This window comes from Cyprinus carpio, chromosome A9, assembly GCF_018340385.1.
Source record: "Cyprinus carpio isolate SPL01 chromosome A9, ASM1834038v1, whole genome shotgun sequence".
Classification (NCBI taxonomy): Eukaryota; Metazoa; Chordata; class Actinopteri; order Cypriniformes; family Cyprinidae; genus Cyprinus; species Cyprinus carpio.
In genome coordinates this window covers 25,471,180-25,493,879 of record NC_056580.1, presented here as the reverse complement: position 1 = coordinate 25,493,879, position 22,700 = coordinate 25,471,180, and the positions used below count along the sequence as shown (strand labels likewise).

Below are 22,700 nucleotides of genomic sequence, written 5' to 3'. Positions count from 1 at the left end.
GCATGGTAGACTCAACTTGGATGTTGCTAAAAGGCACAGTACTCTAATAAGCATAAAACTACACAGCACAAAAATATTGGGTTAAGGGGTGAATTTTAACTAGATTTGTGTTTTTAAAATAGTCAATTTTAATCAAATTATTTAAAAAATGAATTAAATTAGTTATAATAACAGTTAAAATATAATTACCTTCTGTTTAATTCACAACACAAAAATGTTGGGTTAATAGTCTAATTAAATTATGTTTTTGAATTAAATTTTTACTGACACTTTTTGATAATCAATACATAATTCATGTTTAGCATTTCTCTCATTCACCTTAGAAGACGTCTTGTTGCAGTGCATTATGGGTTTGCCTTCTCAGTGCATTCAATGCTGCCTTTGAATTTGGCAAAAAGGAGATGCAATCCTTTTAAAACAGCCCACACATGAGATACCATACATACACCTTTGACATCTTAAAATGCTGTCTAGCTAGGCAGCTCACTAGGTCTTAGAGTAGAGCTTGCACCTGCTGGTTTTGGTGACTTTAAATCTGTACCTTAATTAGCTTAGAGAAGGTTTCATAGATGAAAATGAGAGAGATGAGAAACGCAAAGATCTCTTGGGTGAATGGAGAGATGTAGCGCACAAGAAAGCTTCCCTCAGCTGCCACGATCACTAGGACAATGAAGATGAGCCAGAACCCGATCCACACTCGGCCCGTGAGATATTCGAAGCCCTGCGCCTGGCAGAACTGATAATGAGGAAGAACAAAGAAGGAGCAGCAGGAAAGGCAGCAGATTGAACAGAGAGGAACAGGAAGATAGAAAGGCAGACAAATGTTAATGTAATCAAAATTTTCTTCATGATGGTTGAAACATAAAGACAAAAAAGTACCTTATAAAAAGCCTCCTCAAAGACCAAAAGTGGTCCAGAGAAGCCAATTATGAGCAACGGCTGTCCCGCTAGCAGGGAGAACAGCACTCCCACTGTCGCCGTGGAGATGATGAGCTCAGAGACTCCCATCATGCCTTGTGTCTTCTCACCTAAAAAAACGGGAATATGGAATTATAGTATGGATGCACATTTCTGTCACCTAAATAAAAAGAATTCATGCTTTGGTAAATCATAATTATGACATACAGTCCCCAAATAGTCAGTCAAAATAGTCATAAAAATCAGCATTATGACATACTAAGCCATAATTATGAGATTTTAAAAAATTCTAAATTATGACATTAAAATGAACAATTATGACAATTTCATAATTATGACCTTTTTATATCATAAAAATACGGTGGCCATGAAGTGCAAAACAGATTACAATTCTGAAAACAAAATAACAACTTACAAACGCAAATGCAAATCTAAAAAACAAAATAACAATTCAGAAAACACAACAACAATTCAGAAAACATAAGTCAGAAAACACAATGACAAATTCGAAAACAAAATAAGTCAGAAAACAATGATATATCCGAAAACAAAATAACAAGTCAGAAAACACAATGACAAATCAGACAAACCAGAAGAAGGTATAGTTTGAGACAACGCCATTGGTTTGGGATTACTCACCGCTGAATGGACGAGACATCTGTCAATCAACATATACAGAAAGAACCAGCTGAAAAACAGCAGAGTCATAGAGGAAAGTTCGGAGATGGTCTTAAAATAGCTTGGTTTAAATGTATTGTATGAATTGGCTTACTGTGGAATAAAACATATGGAGTGTCTAGTTATACTTTTTGCAAATAACCTGCCTTATTGGTATTTTGGAAGTGGTGTTTTATCAGCTCTAGTGGTGCAGGTGATTAAGTGTGTGCTCTTGACTTTTTGACGTGATCGACCCGGGTTCGATCCCACCTTTTGCAGAAAGTTTTTTTTTTCTTCCTTTTTAAATCTTGTATCACATCGTAAAGGCATTTATTTTCAATAAAAATTAAGGAAATAATCAAAAAGGTGAAAATAAAGTATAGGGTAGGGTTAGGGTAGGTGTAGGTGTAGGGAGGGCTTTATTGTACAAATAAGGTGGAATCCATTTAATAATTTTAATTAAAATTATAATTTACACTCAATACGTTATTATTGCATACTGTTTTATAATGTACTACAATACTGAAGTGCAGATAATTGCCACTATTTGCTACAAGTAGTATACATAGCAGAAAATCCTGCTATTTTAACATAGTGTAAATAGGTATTTGCACTTAGTGTAAATAGCATATTGATAAAAATACTGCTATTTTCACTTAGTGTAAATAGAATCCATTGCTAATACGAGATTTGAAAAGGGAGAAAAAAATGTTTGGCAAAGGTGGGATCGAGCCCGTGTCGATCGCGTCAAAAAGCTAAAGACACAGACTTAACCACCTGCACCACTGGAGCTGACAAAATACTGATGCCAAAATGCTAAAAAGGCAGGTTAATAGACACTCCGTATGTTTTCATACAATACATTTAAACCAAGCTACTTTAAGACCATCTCCAAACTTTCTACCACAACTCTGCTGTTTTTCGGCTGGTTCTTCCTGTATACTTTAAATGACAGATGTCTCGTCCAGTCAGTTGTGAGTAATCCCAAACCAATGGTGCTGTCTCAAACTATACCTACCTCTTCCAGTTTGTCTGATTTGTTGTTGTTTTTTTTTTTGCCTGTTGTTTTGTTTTCAGATTTGTTGTTGTGTTTTATGACCTGTTATTTTGTTTTCGAATTTGTCATTGTGTTTTCTGACTTGTTATAATGTTTTCTGAAATGTTGTTGTGTTTTCTGAATTGTTATTTTGTTTTTTAGATTTGCATTTGTAATTTGTTATTTTGCTGTTTTGCACTTCATGGCCACCGTATAAAAATAAGACAAATGATTAAGAACAAAATAAAATAGAGAAAGCAAACTGAAGAGATATACATAATTACAACATAAGTCAAAATTAAGACTAAAAAATAATTAGATAAAAAGTCAATTATGACAAAAATTCCAAATTATAATTGAAAAGGTACAAAAGACGCCATTGAGATGCCAAAATTATGGGGGGGGGGCATTGCTGACTAACAAGATCATCATGATTTTTTTATCTCATAATTATGTCAAAATTACGACACTTTTAGTCATTTAGTATGCCAAAGTTATAATAAAAAAAATCATAATTACAAGATAAAAAATAACAACTGACATGCCAGGTCCTTTTTTTGATATAACAAGTCAAAATCATGACAAACTATGTTTTAATTATGACTCTTTTCAAATCATAAATAGTGCTTAGTATGTCCATTTCAACTTTTTGTCTTTTTGTGTTTTGGGGCTTCTATATTAAAAGACTCCACTGTCAAAGATAAAAGATAATTGGAGGGACAAGAGTCTCATTGTCTCACTTGCCTAATAAACCTCCAAAGGTGATAGTGGGTGAAAGAGCAGCAAAGTAGATGAAAATGACAGCAGCAAAACATTGTGTGTCCATGGCATCCTTCAGGTCACTTATGTAGCGTGGATAACGGCGGCGGATATCATGGATCAGACCTCCAAAGGGAATACCAGAGCGCTTGAGAGGGTCAACATCAAACTGATCCTCCTCCTCCTGTTCATCTGTACTCACATCTACAACACAAACAGAACAGGTCAACATTAACAAAACAGACAAACTGGAAAATATTATCACAAATGCAGTAAGTATTCCACCTTTGGTCTCCTGCTCAGCTCCCGTCACAGTACTGCCGCATTTTTTAAGCTCCCTCTCCTTGCGCTTACGAAGCATCTGCTTCTGGAAGGAGGCCACGGTCTTCAGCAGGTCTTTTCCCTCAACGTCTGATGGTGGAATTACAATACTGCAGTCTAAGAACTCGTTGATGCCATTAAGCAGGTCCTGTCGATCATCAGCGAAGTACGCGACTTCGTGGAAGTTCTGTGGAAGGTCAGGAAAAACAGTGAACCTGAGTGGATTAAAAGTCATAAGGAGATTAATCGTTTTAAAGGGATAGTTCCCCTAAAAATGAAAATTACCCCATGATTTACTCACCCTCAAGCCATCTTAGGTGTGCACGACTTTCTTCTGGCTCTTCCAAGCTTTATAATGGCAGTGAATGGTGGTTGATATTTTGAAGTAAAATAAAGTTCATTCATCCATCATAAAAAGAACTCCACACGGCTCCGGGGGATTAATAAAGCCCTTCTGAAGTGAATTGATATGTTTGTGTAAGAAAAATATCCACCTTATAAACCGTAATCTCTAGCGTACATGTGTTCACAAGAGAGTGGCGTTCTAGTGGATAACATAGGTGTAGTGTAAGCCCATGTGGGACACTTTTTATGATGGATGGATGCACTTTATTTTGCTTCAAAATCTCAACACCCATTCACTGCAATTATAAAGCTTGGAAGAGCCAGGACATTTTTTAATATAACTCCAACTGGAGTTGTCTGAAATAAGAAAGTCATATACACCTAGGATGGCTTGAGTGTAAGTAAATTTTCATTTTTGGGTGAACTATCCCTTTAACAACTTTTGGCAGTCCTGAAACATCTCATCAGGCCATGGTCCAAATGACACATGCAAAGTTTGATTTCAATATTCAAAAACCAAGCCAAGACAGAGTCCTACACTTCTTTGGTAATTTTGTGAGGTTCGATCTAAAGATCATCTGACAAAAAAGGAAAAAGTCATTTTGACAAAAAGGAAAAAAAAAATGGGAAAAAAGGGGTTTTCAATAAAATTCATAAAGTGAGGTCATAAATTGAAACTTGGTCAAAAATTTTATAATTTAACTTAGTATGGAGAAATATGAGTAAACCAGAATAATAATTTTGGGCCAAAGCATTTTGAAGTTCTAATTTAATTTTTATGAAACTAATTAAAAGAACTTTTAGGATATGATGCCACTGATACCCACAAAGTTTAATTTCAGTACATTTCACTTTGCCAACGCATTGGTGAAATACATGCACATTTTGTTGTGTAGCTTTGCCATCAAATTCGTTACATATTTATAAGAGAATGAGAAAGAAAATCGAAAATCCAGGATTTTTGTGTGGTTTGGTGTAAAGGTCATCTGTCCCAGCTTTGAAGAAGATTGGGCAAAATTACCACAAAAAAAAGTTTTCAATAACATTCAAAAATGGCGGAAAGGTAATAAGGCAAAACTTGATAAATGGGGTATCTTTTGACTGACTGAATGTATCTGAGTGACCCAGAAGTGTAATTTTAGGTCAAGGCATTTGGATTTAATTTCAATGTCATGAAACATGAACTAAGCACTCTTAGGGCATGATGGCAATGATACTCTAGTTTTTCCCCAAATTTGCTTAAGCCCAGGTGCTCATTTCTGTTTCTGGAGAGTTTAATTAGCTGGTTTAGGTGTATTTGGTGAACTCTGCAGGAAGGTAGATCTACAGGAACATGAATAATCACCTCTGGCCTAAGCATCACAGAGATATATCCTCCATTCCCGTTTGCCAGTCCCACCACAATTCATTACAGGTTCAATTAATCAAAATCAATTCTGAGATTGTGTGGCTTGGTCTCAAGATCAACTTTTTTTCTACTTATGCTAAGTTACTTTAATATGAAATGATTTATCAGGTAGAAATTGTGAGTGGAAAGTATTTTTAAAAACCTTTATCAAGTAACTAATGAACAAATGGAAAAGTCATGGTGTCTTGAATATTGTTGTTGACAATGGCCGGTCTTGGATTAAAAAAGGTACCACTGCGTTATAAGTCTCAGATACTGACCCCCAAATTTCCAGAAAAAGACTGAACAGCAGAAAATGACCGGATACAATTGGTCTCAACATATCTTTGGTGTTTGGCCCTAACAACTTGCAAACCGTGATACATATCGTATGTATATGAAGATGTACCTTATCAGACATGAGGGTGGAGAAGGAGCGCCCAATCTCATAATAGTCCATGTTGGTCTGTGTGGGGCCCAGCAGCACAAAGATGAACCGAACCGGGATGGGGACTTCCAGAACGGACTCCAGCAGCACAGCTTCGTTCAGTCGGACAAAGGCCATCGCCGGCTTCTCTAGGAACTCCACACATCCTATAAACACATTTATTGAGGTAAAAAAAAATTAAACCACACAAACAGGGATCCAGTGACAGAAATCAAACACCACAGAAAGCATTAATCTTCGCTTAGCTGACTGAGGCATTATTGGAAAACTCTGGTGCGATGACTCAGCATCTTCTCTGGACCTGAAAACAACAAACACTGGAACGAAACGCTGCTTTGCTTACCCACTAAGACCACAGTGGCCTCGGCATCCTTGGGAATCTTTGCCAGGAGTTTCATAGATCTGGCAGCAGCATGTCCCTCAGCTGGGACAGGGTGGAGGCTTTTTTTGTTGACAGAAGAAAATAGTTAGTGCCATTTGAACGTCACACATCAGCCTCAAGCTGTGGCAGAAAAGCTTTGGCAGATAGTGCATGCATAGCTGCCCTCGCTCCGATTGTTTATTGTTCCATACGATGGTTTCATTCATGTGTTCGGGTGACGGAGGTGCAAGTATGCTTTATGAAATTTAATGAACCATAGTGCCTGTTTTGTATCACCGAGCGCAAATCTAAACCTACAGATCCAGGTGACAAAGTGGAAAAGCAAATGGTAAATCACTTTAAATCAATTTAACACAATACGTCTTCACTTTTTATATCGGCTGTTTCAAATGTGCCAACATTTTTAGCCATGGGGAACATTCATAGTTTCACAGCTAATGTATCAAAAGTTTAACTTAAAGCACCTGTAAACTCACTATTACTTTTAATCCTGCACATGTGGCAGAGCAGCTTACATGATCCAAGCATTAGTGGTGCTGCTAACCAGGCCCAGACTGAATGTGCAGATGCATTTTCACTGCAAAAAAAAAAAAAAAAAAAAATCTTCTTGCTTAGTATTTTGTTCTATTTTCCAGTACAAATACCTAAATCAAGATACAACTGAGCAAAATGATTGACATTTTGTAAGATACATCTTGACAAGTCTTGTTTTCTATATATATATTACCCAACTGGCAGATTTTTTCTTGTTGTAAGCATAATCTTTATATATATATATATATATATATATATATATTTATTACATTTTTTTTTTCAAGAAAATAAGACTTAATAAATGTAAGTCAAATGTAAATGTAAATCAAATAAATGTATTTTAAGAAAATCATTTTATTCAGTTTTGCTGATTTTAGTTGAAAATCTGTGGGATTCTGCAGAATGTGTTTAAACAGGGTAAAATGTGTTAACATAGGTTACAGCGCTACACTCTAACTGTTAGGTGAGAGCATAATCAAATTAGCAAAAATATTTCATATATATATATATAAAAAAAAAAAACTATGTAACAGAGTTTTGGGAATGACAAACATTACAATTCTTTCGGCAGAGTTCTGATTCTGTGTGGGCCTTAAAGTGGTTATTTTAGGTTGGTTAAAACTGGTTAAGCTGGTTTTGCAAGCTGATGTTAAGTTGGTTTTGTTGGTCAGCCCAGCTGACAAGCATTTAAACTCCTCTAAAATGATCAAAACAAACCAGCCTGACCAGATTTATGGTCAACTAAGACCAGCAAGTAGGCTAGTCTAATCTATTTTTTCTCAGTAAGGCTGCTTATAACCCACCAAACATTTACATCCCATCTCTTGGGTGCAGGCCTCCAGACTAATCCACCCTGAAGGGACCAAGTGCTACCACAAAAGTCAAAGAAGGTGTCCTCCAGGTGACTCCCTTCGGCCCAATAAACTTTGTGGTAATTATCTAGAAGACCGTGTCCTTTCTAAAACATGCACACAAGAAGCAAGTAACTCACTAATAATGTCACAAACACCTCTTTATCATGTTCTGCTGCTTTGCTGTCGTGCATCTCCTCGTGGTCCTGGGATACCAGGGGCAGGCTGGTGTCGTGAACGTGATTGTGGTTGTGACGGAAGCCACCCAGACTGTTGACAGAGTGGTTCCGATGGAAAAGGCCTTCTTTCTCATCATTGGGGTGACTGGACAACAGAAAGTATTTTGATCAAACTAGTGAGCAACTTTTCATGTAAGAATGTAAAATGCACCAACATTAAAAAGACAAAATATATATATTTTGATCAGTATTTTAGTCTGCGAACATACTTAAAACAAGATAAATGTAATATTGTGAAAAGAACCTAACAAATATATATATATATATATACATAAACAAACAAAAAACAGTAACCAACATAAGAAAACAAAATACACATATTTACACCCACCCTCCCACACACACACACAAAACCTGGATTGCCTCACTTAACAAATACATACAACATAGTATTTATAATTGTTTTATAAATGCAATACTTCAGAAATATATATTTAAATAAATAAAATAGAAGGGGAGGTTTACAGAATACAGAAATAAAATTTTCAAGAGTCTCAAGATAGGTCCCCATGTGAAATATATTGAGGTTTATGCTTGAAAGAAGAAAAAAAATGTTGCTAATGGGCTAAGAAAATAAACTTAAATCAAGACCTACTCTCTGAAAACAAATCTTGTTTCTTACTTATTTTTCTTCTCAAGTAAATTTACCGTTTTATTGATGTTAACATATTTTCAGGGGGCTATGTTATAGCATTAAAGGGACAAAGTAGTTTAGCCAAAAATGAAAAATTTATGATGTTTGTCACAATATTGTCATTAACCTTTATTAAACTAAAACAGCAGCCATGACATAAAAAAGACCCCTTTTTTAACAAAAGAACATGAGTTAATTTGGGTCATATGACAAAAAGGTGAATAAATAACAACATTTTTCTTTTTGGGTGAACTATGCCTTTAATAGTGAAGATGTTATGACTTCGTTAATCTGTCAAGCTATTCGAGTCCATTTGTTCTCCTCTGTGAGACAAATATCCCTGCCCTCGTGTTTATTTAGCTCCATGGGTACAGCAATTTCCTTGCTTATCAATGTCCAAAAAGGCAGTTTTCCATCTTCGCTTGCAATATTTGCAAAGTAAACACAAAACCCAACATGTCAGGATATCAGAATCCAAACTGCAAAACCAAACCACATTCCCTATTCGCTCAAAGAAACACGTGCCAAAGCAATCAGTAAAATATGCTAAAGACAACAGAGAAGCAACATGTGTCTAGATAACATCAGGGAATATTTAAACAGAATATGAACTCTAAAAATCGACCGCAGAGGGAGTCCAACGAATTAATACATGCATTTATTGTTTTTCACAAAAAGACTAATTTTGGTTTGCTCTGGGTCCTTCTATGCATCCTGAAAAAAGTGAAGAATAAAGAGTGACTGCCAAGCCTTGTTACACACATCACCGCAGCCGTGTCCAGCGGTTGACTTCGACACACTCATTAAGCCTCATTTGAGATCCTGTTATGCTCCAGCCAAACTGGTCACTGAAAGGTTCGCAAACACATCAAGAAAATAAAGAGACAAGGTGTAACATTGAATTATGTTTGAAAACGATTCCAACTTCAGTAACTAATAACCTAACTTAGAGCACCTTGATTTTTTTTTTTAGAGCACCTTGATTTGTGTGTAATAAGCAAAGTGTACGCACCCACCTATAGGCGCAAATAACTAACACGCTCTTTAAATAACAAAGAAAAAATATTGCACCAGACTTTAGAATAGGTTTGAGTTGGTCTATGGTGCAGTCTATTTTTAGTTCCTCAAAATAGCAACGCGCCAACAATGCGCCTGAACACACTTTTTTAGACCAGCATGCCCATGGGTGCACAAATTGGCGCAAATGCATTTGCTATTTAAACAACGCGGCGCTGCACAAATGGGCGCAAATGCATCTGCGCTGAAACTAGCAAAAACACTTGTGGTGTATGATAGGGCCCCTAGTTTTTTGACTTCATCATGTTTAACTGTATGTTTTACAGCCTGGCACAGTGAATCCCATTAGCTGACCACAAATATGCATTTCTGAGCAGTTTTAACATCCCTTAAAAGAAAAAAAAATAAAAAATGTTGAATGCATGGTGATTAATATGGCCAATCTCCAAAGACGCACAAAAATAGGCCATGTCCTGTAACTTGTGCAGTATCATCCAAGTCTTCTGAAATCATATGATAGCTTAACCATAATAAGTGGTCATGTAGAAGTAGACCACAATAATCAATGATAATAATAAAACTCATTTAAAAAAATGAGAAGCATCACGACTTTGATGGCAAATGCTATTAGTTCTTGCATGCCATGCTATCAGTCATGGTATAGCAAGTCTGAAAAACTAGACTGCTAGTTACATTTGAGTGCTATGGAAATTTGAAATAAGTCATCTGGACTAGTTTTGTGGTGCCTTTTGGAGGAAAAACAAATCATTTGCATTGCAAAGAGCAGTCCAGACATTCTGCCTAACACCTCCTTTTGTGTTGAATGCAAGAAGGAAAATATTTTGAGGCTGAAACAACATGGGTAAACAATGAGTAAACAATGCTCTGGTGAACTATTCCTTTAAACACTCTTTGATGTAACCAATATCTGATGTCTCTGCAGCTGCAATAGCAACATGTCATGAAAAACTCCAGTGGCCGTCTGCCTGGTGTGGTGTCATATGAAGTCTAATTGTTATGTAATCACACCACTTCATTTAGCAGGAAATCAATTCAGGCAGCTGTGACAAATGACATTGGCATCAAGGCCCACAGCAGAGAAGATCAATATGATCTTTGTTTGGAGTATTGATTTCTGACCTCCACTAACCTGTGTTTGAGCAGCAGGGCTCGCAGCACGTTGGCTCGGTCTTCGGCTCTGATCTGGTCTGAGATTATCATGGTTTCCACCAGCAAGTGGGCGATGCCAGGAAGTGTGGTTTGATCCAGATCTAGCATTATGGCACCTGGGTAACAAAACATCATGTTTGTGATATTGGTATATATGCGGTATATAGTAGTACCCCTCTCAGCTTATATAACAGAATAATGTAAAATCAGCCAAACTGTGGGATCATTCTAAAGACATATTCTTACTTTGAATGCCACAGTTCAAATAATCTCTAATGTGGCTAAATGTTCTGACAAAGTATAATTATGTTTTTTTAGGCATTCCATTATAGTTGCACGTATTTTATTATGGCATTATAAAACAATGTTTATATATACAGTACATAAATATAATATACATACATGTATGTGTGTGTGTGTGTGTGTGTGTGTGTGTGTGTGTGTGTGTGTGTGTGTTATTGTTAACTAAAACTAAAACTACTAAAAACTATTTTAACTAAAAGTTTGTTAAACATAACAATTTTAAACTAAACTTTAAAAAAAATGAAAAGTTTGAAGTACTAAAATTACTAAAACTGAAATAAATATAAATTGAAGTGATTAAAAAAATAATAAAATTACAATAACAGCATAAAGCTAGCTAAAACTTACACTAAACTATAGTTTATATATACTGTGTATATACACTGAATGATTATATTTAGAAAGTATCATGATATTTTAGTACAGCACAATGGAAATACCATATTTTGTTATTTGTACATGTACCATTGCAATATCAAGGTTAAGGTAGGCTAATCAAAGTACTGTAAAGTTGGTATAACAATATATATGGTTTATGCTTTATTATTTATACAATTTATACCACACCAAACAGAATTTTGAGCCAGAACTATCAGTTTTATAGCTTTAGTGTTTTAATTCTTTCGTTTTTAACTGAAGTGTTACATAATGCGAAGCTGTTTTTGCACTGATGCCAGACTTATTCATTAATTTGTTATGAATAATCTTCTGGTTATATAAATAACTGTTTGGTCCTTCAAGTTGCAAATAAAAGGAGAAAATAATCAAAGTAGCTTGCATTTGTAAAGTATTTAATTCATCATATTATTAGATTAGCATTGCACCACATAGTTGTACAATATATAAACCATTTTCAGTCAAATGTTCAACAAAAACAACTTCATCATGACAAAAACTGTTAGGTGATATTAAACTACTCATATTATGATCATACCACCTACTTCTGCATGACCACAGAACTTTTTTCTTGTTTTTGGAAAACCCCATGTCAGTCTATCACTGTCGTCCATGAAAGATGCTGTTTGTCAGGGTTGTCATGTTAGCCACACAACCACAGGAACTGAAACTTACCAAAACATTCTCACTGATGTGTTTGGACTGAATATTTCTGTCATGCTTTTTCAAAACTAATGCACTGTTTACCTTGTTATCCTTGCATTGAAAATCATCCATTTTTCATGGTCAGAAAGTGGTTATGCCCAAGAGGGTTTCATTCATTTATCTGTTTTAAGTGCCCAGTTGAATTCTGTCAGTTATACGGCACTGGTTTGTCAAGCGTGTGGATGTTAGGATTGGAGCAGGATCACAGGCTCTGAGTGGGCTGGCAGAGTGGTCGACTCTTACCATGTGTGATGGTCCTGCGGAGCTCCAGCAGGCTACGGAAGGAAAGCGAGGCCACATGCGGTTTACCCCAGCGATCCGTCTCCTTCTCCACATCTTCCTCAAACTTGATCCAACGCGCCGTCTCTTTCCAGCGCATCTCCTGGTTCTTATCCACTATCAGCTCATTGAGCTCCACAAACACCTACAGAAAACACAGTGTCAAATGCACATCATAAAGCACTTTTAATGAATCCTAACCAAAGTTACTTCGAGGCAATTCATTACACTTGGCGGCCATCGTGGAAATGCTCCCCGAGAGCTAATTTCTAGGAAATAGGCAAACAAGTACAGCTCTGGTTGGAAGGGGAGCAAGACTGAAATATTTTGCAAACAAAGTATGACAGCGATATCATAAATCTTCTTTCGCTTTAGTATTTTCCTTTCTAAAGTAAAAACACAGGTGATGGATCTATCAAAATGACTGAAAACCTTTCAAGACAGACCTACCGTGAGCACCAAGGTTGATACATGATGATTTAAGCTTCTGCTGAAGCCACAAGTCAGTGAGATTTCAATCAATTTCAGTTTCATAAAAAAATAAAAAAGTTTAATTACCAAATTCTCAGTTAAGAGCTATGCAACCAACAATCCTAAAAATATGACAACAATCAGAGAAGTTACCATGGAAACCAGCACAAATTTTTTTACTCCCATGAAGCATTGCAAATGACATAAACGAATCAGTCTCCCTTCACTCACCAACTACTTATATCTCTGTATATGATTAAACATTTAGCAATAAAAGTTATAAATATATTCAGAGATATTTGGTATTTTACTCCTATGACTAAGCAAATCAGCATTGTTTTTGTAGGCTAAACATAAAAATGTTTAAAACATATTTTTTGTTAATTAAAATAAAGCTGAAATAAACCAAAATATAAATATAAAATGTGAAACTTCATCTTAAACTTAACAAAAAGCAACTAAATGAAACAAAATAAGTTTTAGCTGACATAGTAAAATACTAAAATACAACTAATTAAAAAAAAATCACAAAATTACTAAAAGTAACAAAAATGAAAATACAAAAATAAAAGATCATTCAAAATATGAAAAGATACAATACCCAAATAGCTTTTGCTTTGAATCACAAGTTCATGTTGATTCATCTCTGCTGATTGATTTATCTGAAGAATCATTTACTGAAAAACTCTTAAAATACCCATAAAGGCGGGAAAAATGCTTCTGGAACCAAGGTGCTTAAAAAGCATTCACCGATTTGCTCTATATTGTTCTATATTGTATACTTCTGAGATGTATTTAAAACACCTAGATGAGCCCTGAAATCCAGTAAGACTGATTCTCCTCATGCTGGTTGATTCAGAGCCACATGAATAGCACAGACTCCAGTGTTGCCTGACTAAGAACCTTATGTAATTAATCCAGCTGATTTAGAGACACTGCGTTCACCCGTTTATTGAAGCCCACTGGATGAAACGGATCAATAGATATCAGCAAAGGAAAGATCACTGAATCGAAGGTTTCTCCTGCTCCTCCACATCGATTGTCTTAATTAACACTACCTCATTACCATTATCAGTGTCAGTCTGGGGAAGACAGAGGCTTTACTTACAGCTTCCTCTTGAGGAACAAGACAGAATCTCAAAATCAATCCACATTTTCGGCTAGTTTACTACATCATTGTCAGAGTCTGCCACGCTATTATTTGAATAATTTTATTACACTGTTTTATTGTTGATGAATCTGCTCATAAATGACATGTAAAAACAAAACAAACAGTGTTTGGTCAGTTTATATTATAGTCAGACAGTCTTTCGTCTGAGTGAGCGAGAATAAGTTATAATGTGGAGCACACTGTACGTCTGGCTGTATGAAACTAGGTCTCATTTTTCTTTTCTCTGTGCGGTTTAAGAAGCTCAGCTCTCACCTCATGGGTTTTCTTGTCCATCCTCTTCCTCCTCTTCAGGCTGGACAGAGGAGGTGAGCCATTGCTGGTTCGTGGTACTTGACAGCGTGATGATTTCTTGACGAGGTGACGTCTAACCCCAGGATTGTCCTCAAAACGGTGACCAAATTAAAAAGAAAGAGAAAAGGTTAGGTAAATACTAAAAATAGAACTGTCAGGTTTGTAAGGGATGCTACAGATGCAGGGGGGAAAAATAAGTGAACCCTTGAATTTACCACAGTTTTGTGTATAAACTGGTCATAAAATTTGCAACCAAGTCACAACAAAACACAGTTTTTGAACAAACTGTGTAAACATTCATAGCAGGTTTATTACCATTTACTAGAACTATTATAAACTTTATGACTATTATTAAAACTTTTTTGTTGAGCTGAAATAAAATAAAACTTAAACTAAATGAAAATTAGAAATGTTGCTTTAGCAATTAAGTGAAATAAGTTTAAGCTGAAGCAATAAAATGCTAATTAGAAGTACATAAAAACTAAAACTTTAACTGAAACAAAAATAAATTAAACCTAAATAGTAATGACCCTAACCCTAACCTAACCCTGAAATATAAAAATAATAGCTAATTCAAAAGATTAATAAAAACTATCCACACTTCCAACATACTTTTTGAGGCTAAACATATCCCATAATTCAGTTAAATTAATTAAATATTAAATGTAATCTGGTAGTAAAAGTAAAGTGCTGTACATTTTTTGCTGTATAATTGTGTTGCCTGTTTAATAAGTAATAATAATGATAATGATGATAATAATAAAGGAACAGTTTACATAGCCACTGACTTCCATAGTGACCAGATTGGAGGTAATGGCCAGAGCTGTACTGCATTATAAAAACACACTCAAAAAATAAGCATTGCCTGATCCGTGCCTGGAAAAAGAGACCTTTATTTAAGAACTGTTAAACATTACAGAACATTAAGAACTTGGATAAAGCTGAAGTGTGTTAAAAAATTTCCATAAGCCTTGATATTCATCAGTCGATGGTGAAACAAATGGACTACATGACCAATTTATACAGAAGTACATGGTAAATCCAAGGGTTCACATAGCTTTTACTCAGCTGTAGCAATGAAACTGCATACAGTTGTGTGATTGAGAATAAAAGCGGGCCTAGAAAAACAAGAGAATCAGAGGCCTTCTCAGCTGAGCACAACTAAGAGGCGTATTTTGGATGCTAGGCCTTTCCAAAAAAATTGCTGTGATTTAATATTGTATCATTTTAGCCCAAAAACCGAGGTTTTTATTGAATTTGGGATAATCGAAGGGGTGTATTATGAGAAACCCTCTCTCTCCAGCTGTTCTGAGTGCCAAGCAAAAGGTCGGGGCTCTCCAAGGGTTGAGGCCTGCCAGGACGCCCAAGGCCTCAGCTGGTTTGTGTTGTCCCAGTAGCCCGGGGATGTTCGGTAAACAAACTTAATTTTTTACCCTTTCTCTCCTAGCGTTGCTCATGCATCCACTTCCCCCCACCCACCCCCACATAAAAAACAAGGCTCCACATAATTTTGAAGTGCACATACTGGTGCTCAGCTGTTTCACAGGGGTAGAGTGCTAACAATATGGTGGCCATGCCTTTTGGCTGTACTCTGGTTGTGCTTTTCATGGCAAGAGAGCAAAAATCCTAGAGGAGACCAATACAATCAAGTTTTCATCAAAACATCACAGGACGAACCCAACTCAAGCCGCAAACGTGTTTAATGCACAAAAGTGCTGATTTTAAATCTAATTTCAAGCATTCGATCTGTCCTCTCTTACTTTGTTAGCTTTACCTATTGAACATTGGGACAACTCCAAACATTCTCTCAAAATGGTACAATGACAAAGGTATACGTTGAATGCAATGAAAAATTTTTTTTTGAAATGTTAATATTAGAAAAATTCTGTCCACAAAATAAAAAGTAAATTAATTTTTTAATATATAGAATTTTTCATTTTATTTAAAATAAAAATATAAAATCAAACTAAATTATATTTTATTTATTTTAATGTTATTATATAACGCACTGTGGTACTGTATAACGAGCACACTCACGCCCTAAAGAGTGCAGCCCAGAAAATGGAGCACAGCTGAACGAAGACAAAACTAAAGGTATTTCGTATTGCACAGAGAGAATGTACTTCTACCTACAGAAAAACTTTAAATACTGCTTTAAAGCTTTAAAATCTTCTCTTTGAGAAGAAAACAAACACAGCCCCAGGAACTGATAACTTGGTGGTTATACCAATTGAGATTTTATATGAATTTCTTGTTGAAAAAAAAAGTATGAAACTAACATAAATACAATGATCACATTACTAAAAACTTGCCTCATGCATTTTAAACCTTTTTTTAAAAAGATTTTTCCTTTGTCATGTTTTACTTCAAATAAAATGATGAAACAGTGTGTGTATTAGGGCTGGGCGATATATCTAACGATATGATCATGCGCATCTAGTCAGTAAAGCCCGGTTCCGTGATTACCACTAAATCACCATCACCTGCTCTTAAATGAGTGGCATTTAATAGACAGAGCCGTAGATCACTGACAAGCTACGCAATATCGCGTTCATTATCGAAGGCGATTCATCTGGGATAATTAACGCGATATTGCGTAGCTTGTCAGTGATCTACGGTTCTGTCTATTAAATGCCGCTCCAGTTGAAAGCAGGTGATGGCAATTTAGCGGTAATCACAGAACCAGATTTACTGACTAGATGCGCATGATCATATTGTAAGATATATCGCCCAGCCCTAGTGTGTATGTAGCTGAAAAGAAACAGTGAGACTGAGAGATAAGATCTTCACACAGACATTTCCTCGAGGGACTGCAGAGAGAATCAAAGACAAAGACCTCGAGGGAAACTCATTAGTAAACAGTCTACACAAAGACAAAAGCATCAAACCTGAGGGTTTTACTGTTTATAAAAATACAAGTATGTTTATTAGCGAAAATCAGTGTTTAAACTCTGACCGATAACTGGAATGTTTCAGACCCATTGTGTTTTATATAAGAAACAGTTTCTCCAAAAAAGTAACATTTGGTTATTATTTACTCATGTTGAAAACCTGCATGACTTTCTTTCTTCTGCAGAACACAAAAAGAGAATGGATAATGTACTGGTTACTTTTTTCCATGCAATTACAATGAATGAGGCACATTCAAGCTTGAAAAACAAACATAAACCATTTTCTTAATCTGGCTTCTTTTGGAACTATTTTATCTAGTATTTGTGTCATAATATGGAAGTCAGTCAATATTAACTTTTAACTCAACTATTAACTATTAACTCAATTGATGATTGATTCAGCCCATGGCTGATATTAGAAAGATGAGCAATTCATATGCAAATATTACAATGACATTATCTTCTGTCGGCAACACATCAGATTCAACAAACAATTACCATGCAGCATAAAGACAAGACCATTCACTATATATATATATATATATACACACACACACACATACATATAAGTTTACACAAAAAAATTATATTACATTAGTTTTTCAGGCCCAATTAATTGCAGAAGAACAAACCTCTAACCATAATAAATGAGGAATGTCAATATAAATCGCTGTACTTTATGTCTGAATAAAGTTACTGTGTAATATGACTCTACCCTGAGATGCGTGTGTGTGTGTGTAAGTGTGGAGGTTTGGCAGCACATGTATGTGTCAACAGGATGGGATGTGGAACTTCAGAATCCATTCTCTCAAACATGCCACATCACTGGAGGCCATGATATGTTTCATATCAGCAATCTGTTTGCAAGGACTCAGCTTGACATTAATTAGCTTGTATTTCCCAACAGGATCAATAAAACAAATTCCCAGCTATCAATTTCCAATGCGAACAAGATCTATAGAGGGTGGAGTGCACTTTTACAATGTCACAACTGCAGTCATGTGAACGGAAAATCCTACTGGACTTAATCAAAAGTCGCCTGTTAGACATTCTAGAACAGAGACGTACTTTGAGGCTTTTTGCCGTTTATGAACTATTGTCAAAGACAGACAATGGCAAAAGTCTGTCGAAAAATTAAGTGTGAAGCAAAGTAGAGGTCACTATGACATGTGCAAAAACTGAGGTGGAAAATATTACCCTTCATCATACTGCCAACTTTTTAACAACAGGCACACTTACGGATCGGTTCGACTTGGGAGCCAAGCTGTGAGTGGATGGACTCCAGAAGGTCATAATCATCGAAATCCAGCACAAACTCCTCAAAGTCCTCAAAGCCGTCCACTGCGAAGCTACCCAGAGGGTTTTCCTGATCCCCATAATGCCCCTTTCCAGTCTCCGCATCAGAGCCACCGCTCGTGTCCTCCTCCTTCCCCACATCTGTCATCTCCACACCTTGTACCTCCGGATCATCCAGGATGCAACCCTCTTTCGCACCGCTATTTTGCACCTTCTCCCGTCAATAATGTAAAGCTCAAAAAACTGATGCTAATTTTGTTTTTACTACATCCCAGTCCGATCTTCAGAATGGGATTCCGAAGTGGATCCTGGAAGCAATAATTTCTTCTAAAAAGTATGGAATGACCATGAATCAAGTGATTAATCTAGTTTGCAATTAAATTTGTCCAAGAATGGGATGGAAAAGAAGAAAAGATCCCTTAATCCGTAGAGAGTTTGTAAGATCCACCTGGCCGTCTGATGAGAAAATAGTGTCTGGCCTCAGGCTTCCCAAGCAGATGAGCAGTGGGTCTGTGAGACGTGTCCGTCTGTACGCAAGCAGAGGAAATTTTGATACAACTGAACTAGTTTTGAAGACTCGCACTAATCCGTTGGCTGCCTCTGTGATTTCCATGACGTTGTCGATTGATCCTGCAGCTGCATGACCGACAGAGATGCCATCCTCCGTCCGGTTTTTCCCTCATCAGGTCCGAAGCTGGTTACACCACACTATTAGAACAGCACAGGTGAAAACCTCCATCCGAAACAACAGCAGTGCCGATGAAGTGCACAACATGGTGCCACACATTACACAGCGCTGTCTCCACATGACCAATCTCCATGGAAACCACAGCTGCTTCTAGAACTCGACCCTGTCTCATTTTCAAGCGGTTACCTGCCCGGTGATGAGCCAATTGCAGCCCAGATGCGTCCAATAGCCTATATAGCCGGACATTTACCAGATTTTAACATACTATGCATATCAGAAAAACACTGTATTGCTCAAAGCTTGCTCTTTTATAGAGATATAAGGGAGACCTCAATCATGTTTAATTTAAAAATGAACTTTGACTTAGATGTTTCTACTAAAATTCATTAGGAGAGGCAAATATGAACTAAAATGTGCCTATTATGTAGACAAGATTTATATAAAAATAAAAATAATACAATATAATACACTGTAAACATAATACACTGTAATTGCAATCAAATTCCTGCCTAGACAAACAAGTGAGACTGAAAGAGACCTCATTTGTGGTTATTCAACAATGAACAAACATATACACCCCCCCCCCAAAAAAAAAAAAAACTATATAAATATATATATGTGTGTGTGTGTGTGTGTGTGTGTGTGTGTGTGTGTGTGTGTATATATGTGTGTGTGCGTGTAGGATAAACTATTATGGTTTTGAGACCTTATTCAATATGTGGTTATCCAAAAATCAGCAAAGTCATACACTAAAAAAAAATAATGAAATTAGTGAATACATTCCATAAACATAAAAAAAGAAAAAGAAAATAAATTACCCCTGTGATTGCACTGTAAGCACATTAAGGTCTAGGAGAAACAACTGTGATATCAAAAAGACCCCACTTTTGCTTACTTAATTAATGAACAAACTCATTCCGGGGGGGGGGGGGGTTGTTCAAAACATGAGTTAGAAAATGACTTCTGTGGATTACACGAGTGAGTATTGTGATATGTCTCCTAAATCCGCTGTAAAGGTGTCACATATATGAAACCGCTGGCATGATAAGATAAGAGGTTTATAGTGTGATTTAGGGCTTAAATTCAATGGCCTGTTCTATTATGGCAGCCTCATTTGTAATTTGCTGGGATACAGCAGTCAATGCTTCCTATTTTCTAAAAGCAGTAAGGGCTGTGGGCAGGTCTATGGGAAGGATAATCAATTGCAACAGTGAAGTTAATTATAACCAGAGGGATCTCGTCTACAGAGCCGCTGCAGCCCTCACCTAAAAGCACTCTGCTGGACTCTGCTAGCCTTCATTCATGGCCAGAGTATGGACTATTTAGCCATATTAGCTTCACTGTACGTCACATAAAGAGTAAACGGCAGGATCATTCATGAAATGCGTTTGGAAATATCTATGCTGCCTTCAAAATCCAACCTGATGCAGACATGTTAGCATTATTAAGATTAAGTAATTTAACAATGATTACATAGTGAAGTACTAAATAATTTAACTAATATCGATAACTATATATTTACTGTATAGTATACATTACATTATATTATAGTAACATTAAAGATCAATCACAAGAATATTTCAATCATTATGCAACATAAAGCAAACATAAGCAAATATTATGATTTTGAATGTTCTACATGGTGCCTAATAGTTAAAAGGAGCAATGCACTAAACTTGGGAGGATCATCTGGCTCAAAGACATTCCCATTCCCACACAGAGGAACAGCTGGGAGGGCAACTGCATGGGAGCACATTTAAACCAAACCCTTCACGTCAGGAAGAACTACAACCCTGCTTCTAGGAAAGCACAGTCATGTGCAGTGCATCTTCAGGAATCCGCCTTTCCATGAATCTTTTTTTTTTAAAGATTAATTAAAAAAAAATGTCATTTGTCTTTTAGCAAAGGTCAGGGACATGAAATCCCTAACCTTTATAAAATGATCCATTGCCCAATTCTGTAGGTCAAAGTAAATATCACATGAGCAGTTTTATTTTCAATTTTGTTTCCAGTTTATTTTTGCAACATGTCTAAATACAGTATAAATCTCAGATTAGTTGATAAATACATTAAATTAAACGTCAAAATAAAATAAATTACATTTTTGTTTTCACATTTTCTGTTTTACATTTAGTCATTTTAGCAGACACTTTTATCCAAAGTGACTTAAAAATGAGGACAATGGAAGCAACCAAAATCAACAAAAGAGCAAAGCTATGCAAGTGCTATAACAAGTCTCAGTTAGCTTAACACAGTACACATAGCAAGGGCTTTATAAATAATATAATTTAAAAAAAAAAAACAGAATAGAAAAAGAATAGAGCAAGCTAGTGTTAGAGTTAGTAAATATTAGTAATTTTGTTGTGTATTTTTGTCATTTTTCATTATTATGTTTTAATGTCTATACAGTTTTTATCATAACTAAATGAAATTACAAATGTTGTTTTAGTTTTAGGCCGCTTTTACACTATAGTTCTTGATGCCCAATTATGATTTTTGTGGACTATTTCCGATTTTTTACATTCCGATTACATATACCCATTTCCAATAACTGCATTTACACTATACACTTGGTGAAACAACCCAGGGTAGATGTACTGACAGGTTGCCAGGTCTGCAGAACAAAACCAGCATAATGGCTATTCAAAACTAGCCTTTTTTTTACGTAGTTTACCCCAGGGGCCCCCCTCTGTAGCAATAGCAGGGGGAGAAAGATCACTTTAAACCAGGGACTGAAAAACAACCCTGCAACAGTGTAAAAGTAGCCCAATTCCAATGGAAAACCATGGACTTGGCAACACTTCCAGGAAAAGAGTCCCCCTAAGTCACTGTCAATCACCAGATTCGCCACCATCGCTTTTTCAATGATGTACGACTCGCATTTACAGGGGAATAACCACTCTGTCTGCTTACATGGCAGATGTAAATGCAGGCATTTAATTCGTAACAGATTTATTTCCACACATGAATGAGGCCTGAAACCGATCTGAGACGATCAAAATCCATGTGCTTTTTTCCTGCTTACATGTTCATGGGTCACATCCAATCTGTGCCGCATGTTATCTATAACAAGGGTGTCCAATCCTGTTCCTGCAGGGCCAATGTCCTGCAGAGTTTAGCTCCATGCAGTTCCAACACAGTTGCCTGGAAGTTTCTAGTGAGTCTTGAAGACCTTAATTAACTGATTCAGATGTGTTTAATTAGCATTGGCGCGAACTCTGCAGGTCAGTGGCCCTCCAGGAACAGGTCGGGACACCACTGATCTATTCATCCTAAAGTAATGAACAGTATTTTTTTTCCCTCCTTAAAACTTTGGTAACCGGTCTGAAAAGTTAAACTGAACAATTGCGGTCACCACTTCTATGGACAGACATTTGATATTACGTTCCTATACTTCATGTTATGTTAATTTTATCTCAAATAACATTTCTCCCAACCAAAAAAAAAAAAAAAAAAAAACACATAATACTTTCATAATATTTAATTCATAATACTTAAAAACAAAGTAATG

At 36.2% G+C, this 22,700-nt stretch overlaps 1 protein-coding gene across 1 annotated transcript in view; it reads right to left on the bottom strand.

Moving 5' to 3' along the window:
• The window catches only part of LOC109098817 (anion exchange protein 3-like), a 73,649-nt gene that overhangs the window by 7,140 nt on the left and 43,809 nt on the right, over positions 1–22,700 (bottom strand). The window contains 10 exon segments of the mRNA XM_042764237.1: positions 542–736; positions 880–1,028; positions 3,356–3,574; positions 3,656–3,878; positions 5,833–6,017; positions 6,215–6,317; positions 7,797–7,962; positions 10,679–10,814; positions 12,346–12,526; positions 14,276–14,418. Coding sequence (XP_042620171.1) covers positions 542–736; positions 880–1,028; positions 3,356–3,574; positions 3,656–3,878; positions 5,833–6,017; positions 6,215–6,317; positions 7,797–7,962; positions 10,679–10,814; positions 12,346–12,526; positions 14,276–14,418 — 1,700 coding nt within the window.